General features: G+C 37.1%; 1 protein-coding gene across 1 annotated transcript in view; it reads left to right on the top strand.

Moving 5' to 3' along the window:
* Positions 1–11,570, top strand: part of ACVR1C (activin A receptor type 1C) — a 106,297-nt gene extending 94,727 nt beyond the window's left edge. The window contains exon 9 of the mRNA XM_023516818.1: positions 11,205–11,570. Within this exon, the coding sequence (XP_023372586.1) occupies positions 11,205–11,225 (21 nt within the window). The 3' untranslated portion in view covers positions 11,226–11,570. The remainder of the gene's footprint in view (positions 1–11,204) is intronic.
* Positions 11,571–17,415: the final 5,845 nt, after the last annotated feature.

Raw genomic sequence — 17,415 nt, 5'->3', positions numbered from 1 at the left:
TGGACTTTATTCTCTAGTGAAGAGAATAATCCCTTTGATCCTTAGAGCGTCTTACAAACAACAGAAAAGGAGGTTGGAGTGTAAAGTTTTCATTAAAATGTTAATATTAAGTAGAATTTTTATAGCATAGGCCTTTAAAAAACTATTTTAATGCACATATTCACATATCTGAATTTCTTTTTTTTCTGTATACTCTTACTTTATTATTTTTCTCACCTTTTAAAAATTGTTTCAGTATTCCCTCATTGTCATCTAAAACTCTGGTTAGTATCTAATTGAAAAAAGAAATAACTGTTACTTAACTTAATCATTCTGGAATACAGCCTTCTAGGGAAAGGGAATTCCTTAGTGGTCTAAATTATTTCAGATGTGTCAAAACGAAAATCAGATTTAGGACTTAGGGAGAATCTAAGACATTTTGTAACTTGATTCCAGTATTTTACGGATGAAGAAACTAAGGATCAGAGATTACATGACGTCTATGTATTAGCAGAACTGATATGAAAACCCAGTGGTGACGTCCAGCATTGTGCCTTCCCACATCCCCAACTCTTATTAATTAAAAAATAAATTAGCATGCATCCAGACCTGCCTTGAATGGACACTAAAATATGTGTCGCTTGGCAATGATCAAATCCCACTTCTCTTTGTATTTCTACCAAAATTATTTGCTTGCTCAGGGTGAAGTCAGTGAGACAATTTAAAATAGGCTAAGAGAGAGGTACAATAGAGGTGTAAAACTAGGTAGGCCACCATTGGGGTGCTCATAAAATTGAGGCGTAACGTTTATGAACTGTGAAAGGATAGAATTTCTTGGTTCAAGTAATGATTTGAGAAGTGTCATGACGTCCTCCCCCCTTTCTGTAAGAATTGTGCTTTCTCTTTTTGTGTTGTAAAGGGAATGACAGGTGATTTGGTAGGTGAATCTGGGATTGTATCTAGTGATGTATTATCTGACTTTTTTTTCCTTTTTTTAGTTTCTCATTAGTTTATTTTCAGTTTTCATCTTCTTTCACTGCATTAAAAATCTGTTTGTCCTATTTCATCACTCCCAAATCACTCTCTACGTCCTTTCTTTCTTTAGTTAGATTGTACCCCTATCTGAATTGCTATGAACTGAACTTCTTAAGGAGAATTTCATTTCTCCACCTCTATGTAAAAGGTCTCACTTCTTGACTTCTCTAGTAATTCTTCACTTGACATCCTAAAAAGGGTATTTGTAATGCATTGCAGAGGTGACTTTCTTTTAAACCTTAGGAAGACTAGCTGTCTGGTTATATCCTAGCTTTTAGGTATCTATAAAGAATGTCTACTTTTGCTTTGACACTAGCTTCCACTTGAGAGACAGTGATTTGGAAAGACAATATGAAATTTATGTCCCATAATGTGACTGCTACATTTATTTTTGTTATTTTGTACCTTTGCTTTGTTTTACTTGTGTCATCTTTTTAAACTAAACCATTGTGCTATATGGTTTGGAATATAATATATTGAAGTTAGGTAATAGTCCCCATTTTAAAACTCCCTTATTAAGTACCATCAGGACGTTTTTCTATTTCAGTTGTAGATGACCACAGTATTTGGGAAAAGATGGTCTCTATCTCATCTTAGATTTTAATATTTTCAAGTGTGACTGTATTTCATTGATCATTGGTCCATGTTATCCCACAAGAGGTTTTCCCTCCAGACCTAGAAGTTTTAACTGCAAGATTTTTACTATGGACTACATAAATCTGAATGTTGATAGGGCCACTATGAATCTGAGTGCATTAGGAAATTAATTAACCTTACACCTGCTGTCACCACATCCAGTTGGGCGTGTTGTGCTCTACCCAAATACTCCCTGGGAAGGGCAGTTCAGGGCCAAAATTCAAACTGCAATCTGCTCCTCTACCTAGACATAATTTTATATATATTTTGGAGAAAGGCACCTTACATGCTTACATATCTTCAGATAATGGCCCTGCTTATACACCATCAGAAAGGGAAATTTGAAAATTCAAAATACTCTCAGACATCTGCAAATTAAACAGAGAACTTAGAAGAAAAAATGCTTTGGCTTTTCATGTTGGCATTCCCAAAAGAAGAGAGGTTGTGTGTTTGTGCTATGGATTTAATTTTTCCACACAATCTGCAGCAAAACCCATGGACCCTAAATTTGATATCTCCATAGAGTTTCCTTCCATGCATGAAGCCATTTATTGACTTTGCTTATAATTGCCTAAATTCTAACAAATGTGATAGAATGGCATTTGTCAATACCTTGATTTCCTCCACAGGCTACGTAACAGTAATGATATATTTTTAAAGATCCAGCTCTTCTCTCTTTATACAAAGTGAAGGCATCTGAGCCAAAATATTAAATTCTAGTTCATTTTCACAATGACTAGTATCAAACTCGTGTACTCTTCTGATCCTAAACTGGAGAAGACTATTCAAACTTGATCTGTGTTTAAGGTCTTAAAATGCCCTAAAAACAGAAAATTATATTCAGATCTCAAAAGAGGAATTTTGGATTGACTTTCAAAGTACTAATACTAATTACACTTTTCTTTTGGTAGCGTGACTCTTCTTACACCTAAGAACATATTACAAATGTCAAAACCATTGCATTTTGACACTGCAAAACATGCCTTGAACTCTTGAACTACTGTGAAAAGAATCACTGTTGTAAAGACTTTTTTGTAAGCTAGCTAATACTCTTGAGTATGTTAAAAAGATACTGCCTTTCAACAGTCAGGCCCAAATGAATGTATATAAGGAATATGAAAAAGTAAATTAGGGTTTTAAAAAGGAGAATTAGGCAACAAATTGTATCAAAACATGAAGATAAGGATTTTAGTAGTTATAATTTAAAGGTGGAAGGGGAATAGAATTCCAATTTCTGAGAAATGAATGATATTCAGATGCTTCATTGATTTCTAGTCTGTGAAAATATGCATTTTTATAGTAATATATAAATACATATTTTATTTAAAAATGATAGTATTTTAGGATTTAGTAAAAAGTCAAATGATATCCTTTATACCAAAATGTTTAATTTTACCAACAGCAAGTCTTAAAAATTATTTATTTTAAAGCTTTTTAATATTATCGCATAACTTTCATCTGTCTTCAGATGTAAATATTTATCTGCCTAAATGTTATATTTTTATGTATGCATTTTTCTGAAAATGTATTGTTTTGTAAAGTAGTAAAGATAATAAATTAAGCATTTCTTGAACTTGTTTTTGTGAAGCATATAGAGCTCTATTTTAAATAAAAGAGAATGTGTCATATTTTGGTTTCTCTACAATGATGTTCTATTATTGTTAAATGGTGTTTATATTTGTATGCAGTGTATGAACAGGGTGCTGAATTTAATTGCTGGGGACAATGGGTACTGGAATTTTGCTGCCTGCCTTCCTTCCTACCTGGGAGTTACAGGATTCTAAAATTTCAGAGCTGGAAGAAACCCTTCTTCAGCAGCCACTTCTCTGCGTACTACTCAATACCATAGGTTTTGCTTTTATTTTTCTAGCAGAGCAACTGTTTGTTGCATTTATTGAAAAACTACTGGATTGACCTGCTCTCAAGCCTTCTATGGCTTCTGTTACATTTAAAATCATAAACACTCTCATGATCTACAAGTCATTTCAGGACGTGGAAACCTGGTGTCTGTTTACCTTCATTTCCAGTATCCCCACCTCCACTTCCAGCTCTTCTCCAGACTCCAACTTCCTGATGCTTCTTGAACTTGTCAAACACATGCCTGTCCCAAGGGCTTTGTCCTGGCTATTCTCTCTGCTGGGAATGCCGTTCCATCAGATATTTATATAATGCAGTTCTCTGAGAATGCCATCGTCCCAAGTGAGCCTTTCTTGCCCCCCTTTCCAAAGCAACATCCTTTGTCATTCACTACTCACTTAGTCTGTTTGATTTTTCTTCAGGGCACTTGGCATTAATTGGCAGTATAGTGTATCTTACATCTAATACTATATTGCATCACAATGAGTACATCCTTGAGCACTGGAATTAGGGGTTATTTAATGTTTGAAGATGTAGTTTAAAAATATTCATTAAGAGTAATATATTGTTTTGGGTCTATGAAACTCATTGCCCACTTACTCTCCTCATACCTGTAATAAGCCTTAATACTGCGCTTATAACTCCATCAAGAATAGTTTATCCTAATTCTTGGCTAAACATTAGATGAGGTGTTTGGTTTATATTTCTAATCCTATAAAATTGCTTTCTGGGACTTATCAGGAGAGAGGCCGAACGCTGTACTGGTTTTACTTTTGATATAGATTCTTAAGTTCTTTTGTTTCTCTATTGTTTTTTTTTTCCACTTTGGGAGCAGTTTTAATAACAAGTGTCCTGGTTATCTTGCATTAAGTTGGTACTGACCAGATTCACAAGCCAAATGTTCTTGATTAACAATCATTAAGTCAGCCCCTCAACTGGCTTTCAACATTAGCTTCTTTTTGGAGTTGTAGAGGAAGGCAACATATTTATGCATGTATCTTGCATAAATGTAGATTTTGAAACCCATGCAGGAAATGAAATAAATGTCCTAGTCTCAGCACCAGTAGCATAGGATTTTCTTTCTCACTTGTGATAGGGAATTTAAGCATCTTAATTTTTTTTTTGAGACAGGGTCTCACTTTGTCACCCTTAGTAGAGTGTAATGGCATTATAGCTCACGGCAACTCCAAACTCTTGGGCTCAAAGTGATTCTTTTGCCTCAACCTCCCTGATGGGCTACAGGTGCCTACCCCAACACCCAGTTAGTTTTCTATTTTTAGTAGAGATGGAGTCTTGTTCTTGCTCAGGATGGTCTCGAACTCCTGAGCTCAGGCAATCCACCCACCTTGGCCTCCCAGAGTGCTAGGATTACAGGCATGAGCCACCACACCCAGTCTTCAGCATTTTAATTTTTAAACACTAACATGTGCAAACGTTGGTGAATATTACCACTGATTAAATAGTTTACCTAAAGTGTAAACTTAAAATTGGATAGTTACTTTTTTCAAAATCCTTGGAAATTGGGGAAATCAATAATCCAAGCTGTTCACGGAATGTTCTAGAAGTGAGATTTTCAAGAAATGCTCCATGACTTTTATGGGAAATTAGGCATATGGTGAGATTAAGGAGTTATTACAAACTTGATTTGAATAGTTTCTTTAAAATCTATTCATTAGAAACATTTTTCCAATAGGGAGTTTTGGTGGTTTTAATGCTGTATCTAACAATTTATAATTACAATCACTTCTATCATTAAAATAGGTTAATATACTTTTCCCTTCAAATATTAGTCAACAAGTCATTATCAAACATTTCTGATAAGTACATAGTATCATAACAATTATCATAATTGTTAAAGTAAGAAACTTATGCATTAAGAAAATAATCTATTTAGGAAGACAAGGCATACACACAGAAAGTTATCTAATCTTAGAAGACAGTAATATAAGCCAGGTGGGGTGGCTCACACCTACAATCCTAGTACCCTAGGAGGCTGAGGTGGAAGGTTTTCAAAGTTTTCAGTTTCTCAAGAGCTCGAGACCAGCCTAAGCAAGAGCAAGATCTTGTGTCTACAAAAAATAGAAAAATTAGCCAAAATTAGGCCTTGTGGTGGGCACCTGTTGTTTCAGCTACTTGGGAAGCTAAAGCAGGAGGATGCTTGAACTCAGGAATTTGAGGTCACTGTGAGCTGACGCCACGGCACTTTAGCCCAAAGTAGCAATAGTCTCAAAAAATAAACAAACAAAACAACAACAACAAAAGAAGATAATTATATAGGGATGTCATAAAGAAGGCAATTATGAAGGCCTAAGGTCTAGTATGTGTACAAATACTATATGTTAATGAAGACACTGAAATCAATTATCAACTAAGTTGGAAGAGTCAAGGAAATTGATGTACTGAGGCTTATAGAATGGGGAATATTTGTATGAGTAGAATATAAAGAAGATGTCCTTGGTAGAAAAATGTCTATAATGAAAGTAGGAATGCTCATGGTAGTAACCCACAGAGCTGACGGGAGGGTGTGTGTAAGGATCAAATCACAGTGTTTAAACTTGATCCTGTCACGGAGGGAGACTCTGAAAGTTTTCAAGCAGCAGTGATCATGTAAAGTTGGTATTTAGTAAAGGCAGTAAAAGAAGTATCTCTTAAGAGATTTATCAAAGTACCCTGAGGATTGCACCATGCCCTTTCTTGCCACTTATAAATACTTAAGGATTAGCAGACAGGTGATGAATTTTAAGGTGAGTGATACAATTAGTGTGATGTATGTAGGTGTCTTTATGTGGTGTCTCCTCCCCCACTTTTTAATGTGTCTTTTAAAAAAAGCAAAATATTGTCACAAGGGATAGAAAAAAACCCCCAAATTTTATCTTTAATAATTTAATTTATTGTACTTAGTGAGTAGGGCACCGGCCCCATATACTGAGGGTGGTGGGTTCAAACCCGGCCCCAGCCAAACTGCAACAACAACAGCAGCAACAACAACAAAAATAGCCAAGCATTGTGGCAGGTGCCTGTAGTCTCAGCTACTTGGGAGGCTGAGGCAAGAGAATCGCTAAGCCCAAGAGCTGGAGGTTGCTGTGACGTGTGATGCCATGGCACTCTACTGAGGGTGGCAAAGTGAGACTTTGTCTCTAAAATAAAATAAAATAAATAAACAATAATAATTTAGTTTATTACAATATGACCTGGAGAATTAAAAAAAATACACATGCAATCATTTATAAAGGTCTAATTTGTAATTCCATCTTTGCATGAAGAAATTTCTAGGTGCCACTGAACTGTGTGCATTAAATTTCAAATATAATCAAATCAGGTTGACACACACTAATGGCAATTTCTTAGAAGAACCCTTGCTTCAGCAACTTAGGAAATTACACTTGATTTTCTTTTGAGTGTTACTCAATTGTGCTTGAAATTGTTCATTTGAACCCTTCTAAACAAGAAGCAGGTGGTTATATGTGGGCACTGTTTAACATTTACACAAAACATTCCCAGCACAATGTACTTTTACCCTTTGAATGTCAACTGGCTTTCCCTTCTCTCTCATAGCCTGTCCTTCTCAGGCTATTTGATTTGACCTTGCTACGTCCCTGAAAAGAGAATTGGCTCAAATGTAGTTACTTGCTAGGGAGCATTAGACTATTTTTATAGTCTTGCAGCTAGAGCTTTTAATGTGGCAACTGCTGGTTACTGAAGCAGTTTAAGAAAAGGGAACTGCTGAGTTTGCCTTTTATTTTTTTAATGGAGAAATACAAGGTGACACAATCATGTAGGATATAAGTGAACCGGAATGGGGAAATACAGCCTAGGTTTCTGCATAGAGCAAAAGCAAGAATTTGCTAAACACTCTTCAATTCTATACTGCAATCTGAATCTTTTCTTTTACATAACACAGGAACTAGTTCATAAAATGCATTTTTCTTTATGTCAGCTTTTCCTTTATCAGAAATATATGGGTGATATCATACACATCTTACTGAGAATCTAGTTGCTGTGAGGTATTTATAAAATACCAAAAATTTACAATCTAGGAAAGACGGCATTAAGAAGTGCATAGACTTTGTATTTCTTCTTTCCCTTCCAAGATGAACTTTTATAGGAATAGGGTCCATTCTGTGTCCCCATCTCCTCTCTGTCTAGTAACTCCATGATCCACTGCAATAGAACTTTTGGTCTCACTCTCCCTCTAACACTGCCTCTCTGCCCTTTTTAATGACTTTATAGTAGTTCAGTGAAAACAATACTTACCCTTTTCTTTCTTGGTCCCATTAAGGCCTTTACAATGGAACATCCCCTTCCGGATTGTTTTCCTTTGCTTCTGGAATATCACTTTCTTCTCATCTCCTCCCACCACCGTTCCTCTTTCTCTGTGCTCTTTTCATATTTTTCTTTTTCTGTGTATCTCTAAGTTGCTAATATTTACCCAGAATTCTGCTTTTGGCTCTCCTGAACTCCTAATCACTCCTTGATGATTTCATCTACTCTTGTCTTCAACAGTCTGGTGATTCCAAACTGCGTATTCGCTCCAGACTTCTTCTTTAAAACCCGGGCCCTAATGTCCAGCTGCTTTCTGATGTATTCACTTGTATTTGACACAGTTACTTCAAGACTCAAATGTCAAAAATGTAATTTTTTCTTTTTTCCATGTCTGACTTTGCCTTAGCATACTGTTTTTGACATTCAACCATGTTGTTAGAAGAGTGAGCAGCTTGTTCTTTTATATTCTGGGTACAATTCTATTCTATTAACATAACACAATTTTTTCATCCATTCACTTGTTGAACAGTTGGGTTGTTTCCTGTTTTGGGCCATCATGCATAAATCTACAGTGAACGCTCATGTTTAGGCCTTTTTTTGGATATATGTTTTCATTTCTTGTGGTTAAATATCTAGGAGGGTAATTGGGTAAATACTTAGGAGTGTAAATGAAAACTACTCTCCAACGTATCTGTGCCATTTTACATTCACTATCATTGTGTGAAAGTAATCGGTGCTCCAGACTTTTTCATTTTAGCCTTTCTAGTGAAATGCAGAAGTCTCCCACAGTCATTTTAAATTATACTTCTGTGATCACATGATATGTCATTTCTTTTCCTTCAAATATTGACTTTGTATATTGTGAAGTACCTCGAAATATTTTGCCCATTTTAAAAATTTCAATGTATTATCAGGATACAAACATTTTTGGTTATATGAGTTGTTTTTATAATGCTTGAGTCATGGCCATAGTATGCCCATCACACAGATAGTGTTCATTATATCCATTAAGTAGTTTATCACCCCTTCCCTTCTCCCCCTCACTGCTGCTTGATTTCTGTTGCATTTTACCTCCTTTTACACCCGTGTGCTTGTGATTTAGTTCCAATTTAATAGTGAGTACATGTGGTGTTTATTTTCCAATTCTTGTGAATCTCCACTGTGAAGAATGGTCTCCAGTTCTATTCAAATTATTGCAAAATTAAGTCATTCTTTTTCATGGCTGAGTAGTATTCCATGTCATACATATACTACATTTTGTTAATCCACTTAAGAATTGATGGACACTTGGGTTGATTCAACATCTTTGCAATTGTGAATTGTGCTTCAATATGCATTCGAGTGCAGGTGTCTTTTTGGTAAAATGACTTTTTTCCTTTGGGTGAATATCCAGTAGTGGGATTGCTGGATCAAATAAATGGTCCATCTACTTTTACTTCTCTGAGGTATCTCCTTCCTGCTTTCCACAGTGGTTGTACTAATTTGCAAGGTATAAGCATTCCTTTCTCTCTTCATCCATGCCAACATCTATTGTTTTTAAAATTTTTAACAAAATCCATTCTAATGGGGGTAAGGAAGTATCTTATTGTGGTTCTAATTTACATTTCCTGATGATTAGTGACAAACATATTTTCATATTCATTGGCCATTTGTCTACTTTCTTTTGAAAAGCTTCTGTTCATGCACTTTGCCCACTTTTTGATGGGGCTCTGTGATTTTTTTTCTTGCTGATTTATTTGAATTCCTTGTAGATTATTGTTATTAGCCCTTTGTAGAACATATAACTTGCAAATATTTTCTCTCATTCTGGAGGTTATTTGGTCTATTGATTATTTCTTTGGCTGAACAGAAGCTTTATAATTTAATCAAGTCCCATGTATTTATTTTTGGCATTGCTGCGCTTGTTGTTGGAGTGTTCATAAATTCTTTGCCTAGGCCAATATCTAGAAGAGTTTTTCCAACATGATTTCATAGAATTCCTATGATATCAGTATCATGCTTTACATTTAAATCTTTTATCAATCTTGAATTAATTTTTATGATTGATGAGAAATATGGATCCTGTTTCATTCTTCTACAAATGACTATCCAATTTTCCATATTTTAGTTTGACAACTGAATAGAGGTTGTCAAAGATCAGTTGGCTCTACATGGATGGTTTTATATCAGGTTCTTATTCATTGGTCTATGTCTCTATTTTTTGTGCCAATACCATGCTGTTTTGGTTGTTATAGCCTTGTAGTATAGTCTGAAGATTGGTAATGTGATCCCTCAAAGTGCTTATGATTGCTTTGGCTATTCATTTCTAAATGAAATGGAGAATTTTTTTTTAAACTGTGAATTAGGATATTGGTATTTTGATGAGGATTGTATTGAATCTGTAAATCACATTAGGTAGTATGGACATTTTAACAATATTGATTCTACCTACCCATGGTATATTTTTTCATTTGTTTGTATCATCTGCAATTTATGTATAAGAATGCTTCTGATTGGTGTACAATGATTTTGTAACCTGAGAGTTTGCTGAATTTATTTGTCAATTCTATGAGTGTCTTGGTGGAATCATTGGGGTTTTCTTGCTATAAAATCATATCATCAGCAGAAAATAGTAGTTTGACCTCCTTTTTCCTGATCTGGAGACTCTTAGTTTCTTTCTCTTGGCCAATTACTCCAAATAGGACTTTCAGTATAAAATCACCTGACAGCTAAACCTTAGAGCTCATATAATACAATAGTACAAAGCAAAGCAATAGGTAGTACCCAACAGAATGAACAGAATAGCATCCCACATATCAATTCTATCAATCAATGAGAATGCTTGATTTCTCTACTCAAGAGACATATGCTGGCTGAATGGATATAAAAATACAAACCAAGTATCTGTTGTTTCCAGAAACACATCTAACTCACAAGGACTCTCACAGAATCAAAGTGAAGGGATTTAAAAAATTCCATTCAAATGGAAACTAAAAAAAGCAGGTATAGCCATTCTGATATCTGATAAAGTTGACTTTAAATCAATAATAGCAAAGAAAGAGATTCATTCTATAATGGTAAAGGAAATAATTCAATAAGAAGACACAATAATCCTAAATATATATGCACCTAACATAGGAGCACCCAGATTCATGAAGGAAACCTTATTAGATTTAAGCAAAGAGATAAACACCAGCAGCAGCATTGCTGGGGATTTCAATATCCCACTGATAGAACTAGATGGATCATAAAAGTAGAAAATAAGTAAAGAAACATTTATGGGACTCTAGAACAAATGGGCCTAAAAGATACTTACAGAACATTTTACTCAACTACTGAATATACATTCTTCTCATCAGCATGTGGAACATCCTCCAAGGTTGATCATATTTTAGGCCACAAACTATGGTTCAATAAATTCAAAATAATTGAAATCATACCATGTATCTTTTCAGGTCACAGTGGAAAAGAACTAGGCATCAGCTTCAAAAGAAAAACTCAATTCTATACAAAGTCATGGAGATTAAATATCCTGTTCCTGAATGGTTATTGGATAAATGATGAAATTGAAATGGAAATGAAAAGATTCATGGGGCCAAGTAACAAATGGGCAGAAGCCGTCAAAATCTATGGGATTCGTCAAAATCAGTCCTAGGGGAAAATTCATCAATAAGACAGAAAAACCACAAATAAACAACCTAATGACACATCTCAAGGAAGTATAAAGGGAAGGGCAAACCAAACATAAAGTCAGCAGAAGAAAAGAAATAACTGAGGTCAAAGCAGAGCCTAATGAAATTAAAAACGAACAAAAAATACAGAAGATCAATGAAACAAAAAGTCAGTTCTTTGAAAAGCTAAACAAAACCAATAGACCTCTTGCTAGATTAACTAGGAATAGAAGAGAAAGACTAAAATAAGCTCAATCAGAAAAGGAAAAGGAGACATAACCGATACTACAGAAATACAAAATATCATCTGTGACTACTATGAAAATCTCCTTGGACATAACCTCATAAACTTAGAGGAAATGGCCAAATTTCTGGAAACACGCAACCTCCCAAGACTCAATCAAGAAGAAACAGAACTTCTGAATGAACCAACAACAAGCTATGAAATTTAAGCAGCTGATGTGCATATAATGCAATTCAGAATATTTCCTACAGGGGAGTCTGGTCTTGACAAACTCCCTCAGCATTTGCTTGAGTGGAAAACTCTTTATTTCTCTTTCATTTATGAAACTTACCTTTGCAGGATACAAAATTCTAGGCTAGCATTGTTCTGTGTAAGAAGACTGATGATGGTGGCCCCAATCCCTTCTTGCTTATAAAGTCTCTGGTGAAAAGTCTGCAGTTAGCCTAATGGCTTTTTCTTCATAAATTACTTGAAGTTTTTGCCTTATGGCTCCCAGGAGTTACTTCTTTGTGTTGATTCTGGCCAATCTGATGACTATGTGTCTTGGTGATTGCTTCTTTGCAGTGAATTTTCTAGGTGTTTGTTAAGCTTCTTGTTATCTTCATCTAACTCTAAAGCAGGACCAAGGAAATTTCCTCAATTATTCCCTCAAATAGATTTTCCAGCCCTTGTGTGTTTTCTTCTTTACCCTCAGGGATGCCTCTGAGTCCCATATTTGGCCAGTTTACATAATCCTATATTTCTTGTAGGCTTTGTTCATTTTTAATTGTCTGTTCATTATTAGCGACTAAAAAGTTAACTCAAATGGGCTGTTTTCAAGCTCTGCGGTTATTTCTTCTCCTTGGTCTAGTTTATTCTTAAAACTTCCCAATGTGTTTCTTTAAATGAATTTTTCATTTCCAGAAGTTCTGTTTCATTCTTCAATACATAGCATGACGATCTCTTATGGTCTTCCTGGCAGTATGAATTTTATTGGCAGGCCCAGCTTAGTCTCTGAGATAATTGGTGGTGTTGTGGGTAAGAATCGACCACACTCTCTCTTATTGAATCAGTAACCACTGAAAAGGGCTGTGCAAATTCACCTCTTGGTCAGTAGGTGGAGCTTGTTGGCAGGAACAAGCTCTGGTGTTTTTGAGACCTGTGACCAGCTCTAGTCCCTCAAGAGGAGCTCATAGATGTTCCAGATGCTGGGTGGGACCCTGGAACTTCCAGGTGAGTCCTCATTCTCTGCCACAGCAGAGGCAAGTTGGGGGAGTGTGGCTGCGTGGAGTGAGCCTGCCCTCAGGCTCAACAGCAGCTGGTAAGGTAGCTGTTTTGGCAGAGTTCACAGGTCTGCTCCCAGCTTCTGAGGAAAGCCACCAGGGAGGGACGGAAGCAGCTCCACCCAACTAGAGAGTCTGCCTATGGAAACTAGCCATTCTGAGATCCACAGTCTGGCTGTCCAGCTCTTTAACAACTGCTGCCAGAATTTCTCTCTATGACACATTTAAAGAATGAAACCACAGACCATGTGGATAAGCAACAGGTGGAAAGATTGATAAGCAAAAGAGGAGAAACAGAACCTCCAACAGTGGAGGGGGAGAACCCAAATGGGAAGCCCCCCTAATCTTCCATCTAAGGGGTTTAACTGCTGCTCCTCCTATTCTGCAGGCTGGGGATTCTTGAGGAAGTATGTTATAATTGGCCAGAGATCTATGGGCATAGAATAATCCTAAAATTATCCTAAAATTAGCGCAAGAATGTGATACCTGCAGTTTTTGGCCCAGCAAAGAACTAGGGTGCATGGTCTCTCCTTAAAGTGGAACCTACCAGAAAGTGTGGCCTTTTTGTGCCTAGAGATAGGAGTCTGTGATGAGACTCATTTCTGAGCTCACTCAGGCCTAGAAAATGGGGAACCCTGCATCAAAACCTCCCCCTGGCCTACACATCTGGCCCAAGAGCATGCATCTCTGTGAAATTCTGGTAAGCACCAAGGTCCCAAATTGGGCACCCTGGGCCCACTAAAAGTCCTCATGGGAAGATACATGGCCCTCACTCTCTGGAGAGAGGAAGCTCCTCACCAAATTCTCAGTTTAAACTGTTCTCTTGGTTAGAATGGATACCCAAATTATTATGGGCTCCCAAGAGTGGCTCTTCCTAGCCTTAGGACCACCCTAATCCAACAGGGTGTTTTTCCTGGGGGAAGATGGGTGCTCTCTCAGCTTGTTGTGTCTGAGAACCCCACAGTATTCTCCTGTCCAGGTAGGCTGTCTAGCTTACCCAAGTCCAGCTCGTAGACCACACCTACCCCATACACTGCAGAATCTAGGGGGAACAGGATCTGGCCTGTTTGCATTTAACTCTGCAAAACACCTGTAGGCAAAGAACTCCCAAATTGGGCCACATAGGTCCACTGCAGATCCCCAAGGGAAAAAGCATGGGTCCTACTCTCCATAGAAACCTCAGCCTGTAGCACACGCACACTGAGGAAATATGGGTGGGGTCACCAAAGTCTTGGTTCAAACTGCTTTCCTGGTTGCAGTGAGCCGGGGAGAGGGGAGGAAGGAAGCATCTGAATGGAAGAAAGCCAACTATTCAGCCTCTCATGACACTATCGTTGGAAGGGAACTGTCCAAACTCTGGGATTGCTAAGTAGATAGCAAGGCGCCTCCAAAACGCTCCTAAGATACCAATGGGTACTTTGTCTTGATGGTGCTTCAAGTGATTGCCCACATGGAAAGGAGGACAAGGGCAGGCTGTTTTTGTGCTGCCCCACCTTAATCCTATTCTGAGCAACTTCCACACCTGGGGAAGGAAGAACCCCTGAGTTCTTCAAAAGAATATAAAGGATCCCCAGCCTGAAGACTAGGAAGCCCAGGTGCAATAAGTTTTGGAAAATGACCTAGATCCACAAAGCTATCGTGTCATTAACTGTCTATCAAAACAATTCCACGGTGATGCCTGAACCATGAGGAGAGTCCAATCCAGACAATATAAAACAGGACCCCAGACCCTTAGCAGCAGGGGGGCCACAGCAAGGGGGCCTGCTCATTGTCTATGGCAAACATATCTTGTTCTGTACACTTATATCTTGCTCTTGCTCTGTAAGCCATTTTTCTCTTTCTCAGTAAACTTTGTTTCATGCTTGCCTTGATTTTGGTGGATCTGGTCATTCCTCAGCCAAGAGCACACCACGAACTGAGAATGCAGCCAACTTCCTGAAGCCTCCACGGGATCGCAAAAGGTTGCCTGGGCTTTGGGAGATGGAAAAACTTCCAAGAAACTTAGTAGCCCCCCTGTCACTGAAGACTCATGGGAGGGTGAGATGGATCCCCCCTTACCTTATCTGAGCCTTTTTGGATTTGATCTTACCAGTATTATTTTCCTTGATCTTTCTCTGTTACACCATTTTCCAATGTGAGGTACCCTGGAGGCTACAGCGCTGCTCTCCCTGCCTTTTTACTGGTTGTTTATTTTCTTATTACTGAGTCATAAGTATCCTTTATGTATTTTGGATACAAGTATTTTGTAAAAGATAAGCTCATACTCTTTCATGACAAACCTGGTCCCCCTACCTGGGATCCTTCTTGTTCAATCCAACAAGTCTTACTCTCCCTTCCTCCTCGACGTAGCTGTCCCTCCACTCCCTCAGTATGTGTGTCCACCACTCTGTCCTATTTGGGGCCATTTCCAGTCCTTATGTTAGTGTCTGCCATGGACTTTTCCCATATGATGTCATTTCCACTTTTATAAATTGATTCCCTTTTGGATAATTATAAGTGACTGGTCTAAATAGTGAGCAGAGGGGTTCTAAATTATAAATGTTATCAAATTATTTTCTACTTAAAATCTTCTTTAAAAAGTTATTTAAAAGCTCTCCATTCACTTCTGGACAAAATTACAATTCAATAGCAATTTAATTTCTTTCTTTTTTTCCTCCATAGACTCATCTCTCAGCTACTTCTTTAATGTATGTCTTTTTTTGTTGTTGTTGCAGTTTTTGGCCAGGGCCGGGTTTGAACCCACCACCTCCAGTATATGGGGCCAGCGCCCTACTCTGAGCCACAGGCACTGCCCCTCTACTGCATCTGTCAACCAAAACTACTGGCAATGATACAAACACTGCATGCTTACCATAATTCTGGGATTTCACTCAATCACTCTTTCATCTTTCTGGAATTTCTCTGTCTCTGTGTAATTCACATGATTGACTTCTGTTTTTCTGATAAGACTCAGTTTAAATCTCATTTTCTTTTGGATATTTTCTCACTCATGCATTTTTTTTTTTTTTTGAGACAGAAATTAAGCCACCCAGGCTAGAGTGCGATGGCTTTAGCCTATCTCACAGCAACATTAAACTCCTGGGTTCAAGTGATCCTCCTGCCTCAGTCTCTCAAGTATCTGGACTGTAGGCATATGCCACCATGCCTGGCTAACTTTTCTATTTTTAATAGAGATGGTGTCCCACTCTTGCTCAGGCTGGTCTCAAACTCCTGAGCTCAAGGAATCCTCTAACCCTGGCCTTCCAGAGTGCTAAGATTTGGGGCATGAGCCACTGCTCCAGGCCTCACTCATACATTCTTGGAAAGTGCTAAGCTGTTGACGGTTTACTTTGTAGGTGCAGAGCTAGTGCAGCCAGCAGCCAAAGGGAGTGCCCTCCAGCTCTGGTTATTTTGTTTAAATGCAGAAGAATAATTGGATTAAATAAATGTGTGTGTGTGTATTTGAATTCCACATTAATTTCTGTTAATCACAGCAAGTCTAAGAAAAAATAGCTTTCTCCTAAGGTCAGGAATAAATTGCATATTCATTCTTACAACTTCTATTAGACATTATATTAGAAATCTATCCTGTGAAATAAGGTAAGAGAAAGAAATAAAAGACATACAGATCAGAAACAAAGAAGTAAATGGCCTTGTGTCCTGATTGTGTACATGGAAAAACCTACCAAATCTACTTACTAAAAAGCTACTAGAACGAATACTTTAATTCAGAAAGGTCATAAAAATACAAGATTGATGTGCAAAAATCAACTTCATATGAATGTAATTATACAATATGTTCTTGTACCAAGTGTCTGCATAGCAAATAGTCTTCCAGTTAGTGATTTGCCTTTTATTTTAGTTAGTGGAGTTTTTGAACCGCAGACATTTTAAAAAGACCAGTTTACTAAATATTTTTGTGGTTTTGCTAATGTGTTCTACCTAATAATAAAAATCTTTGTCTACTCCAAGATAAAGAAGAGTCCTATCTAGTATTTTCTTCTGGAAGTTTTACTGTTTTAGCTTTATGTTTTCCCCTATAATACATTTTGATTTAATTTTTGTATAGGGAATGACACACAGATGGTCATAACCGATTAGATGGCCAGTTGTTCCAGCATCCTTTGTTAAAAAGAATGTTTTTTCACACTTAAATATATTGGCCCTTCGTTAACGTTTGATTTGGCATGTATTTGTGGGTCTATTTCTATATTTTCTGTCGGTTTCTTTGATCTATATGTCTATGCTTGTGTCAGTGGTGCACGACTTGGATTAATTACATTTTACAGTAAGCTTGAAGTGATACAGTGTAAATCTTTCCACTTTGTTGTTCTGTTTTTGAAATTATTTTATGCTATTCTAAATCCTTCAAGTTTTATATAAATTTTAGAACCAAATTATAATTTTCTATATAAAAAAAAGCTTCAAAGATTTGGCCTTTGATTCCATTGATATCACAGATCAATTTAGAGGTAATCATTTCCTTAAAAATATTAAGCCTTCCAATCTA

The sequence above is a fragment of the Otolemur garnettii genome, unplaced genomic scaffold (assembly GCF_000181295.1).
Source record: "Otolemur garnettii isolate 467f Iridium unplaced genomic scaffold, OtoGar3 scaffold00098, whole genome shotgun sequence".
Lineage (NCBI taxonomy): Eukaryota > Metazoa > Chordata > Mammalia > Primates > Galagidae > Otolemur > Otolemur garnettii.
This window is presented reverse-complemented; position numbering and strand designations above follow the sequence as displayed.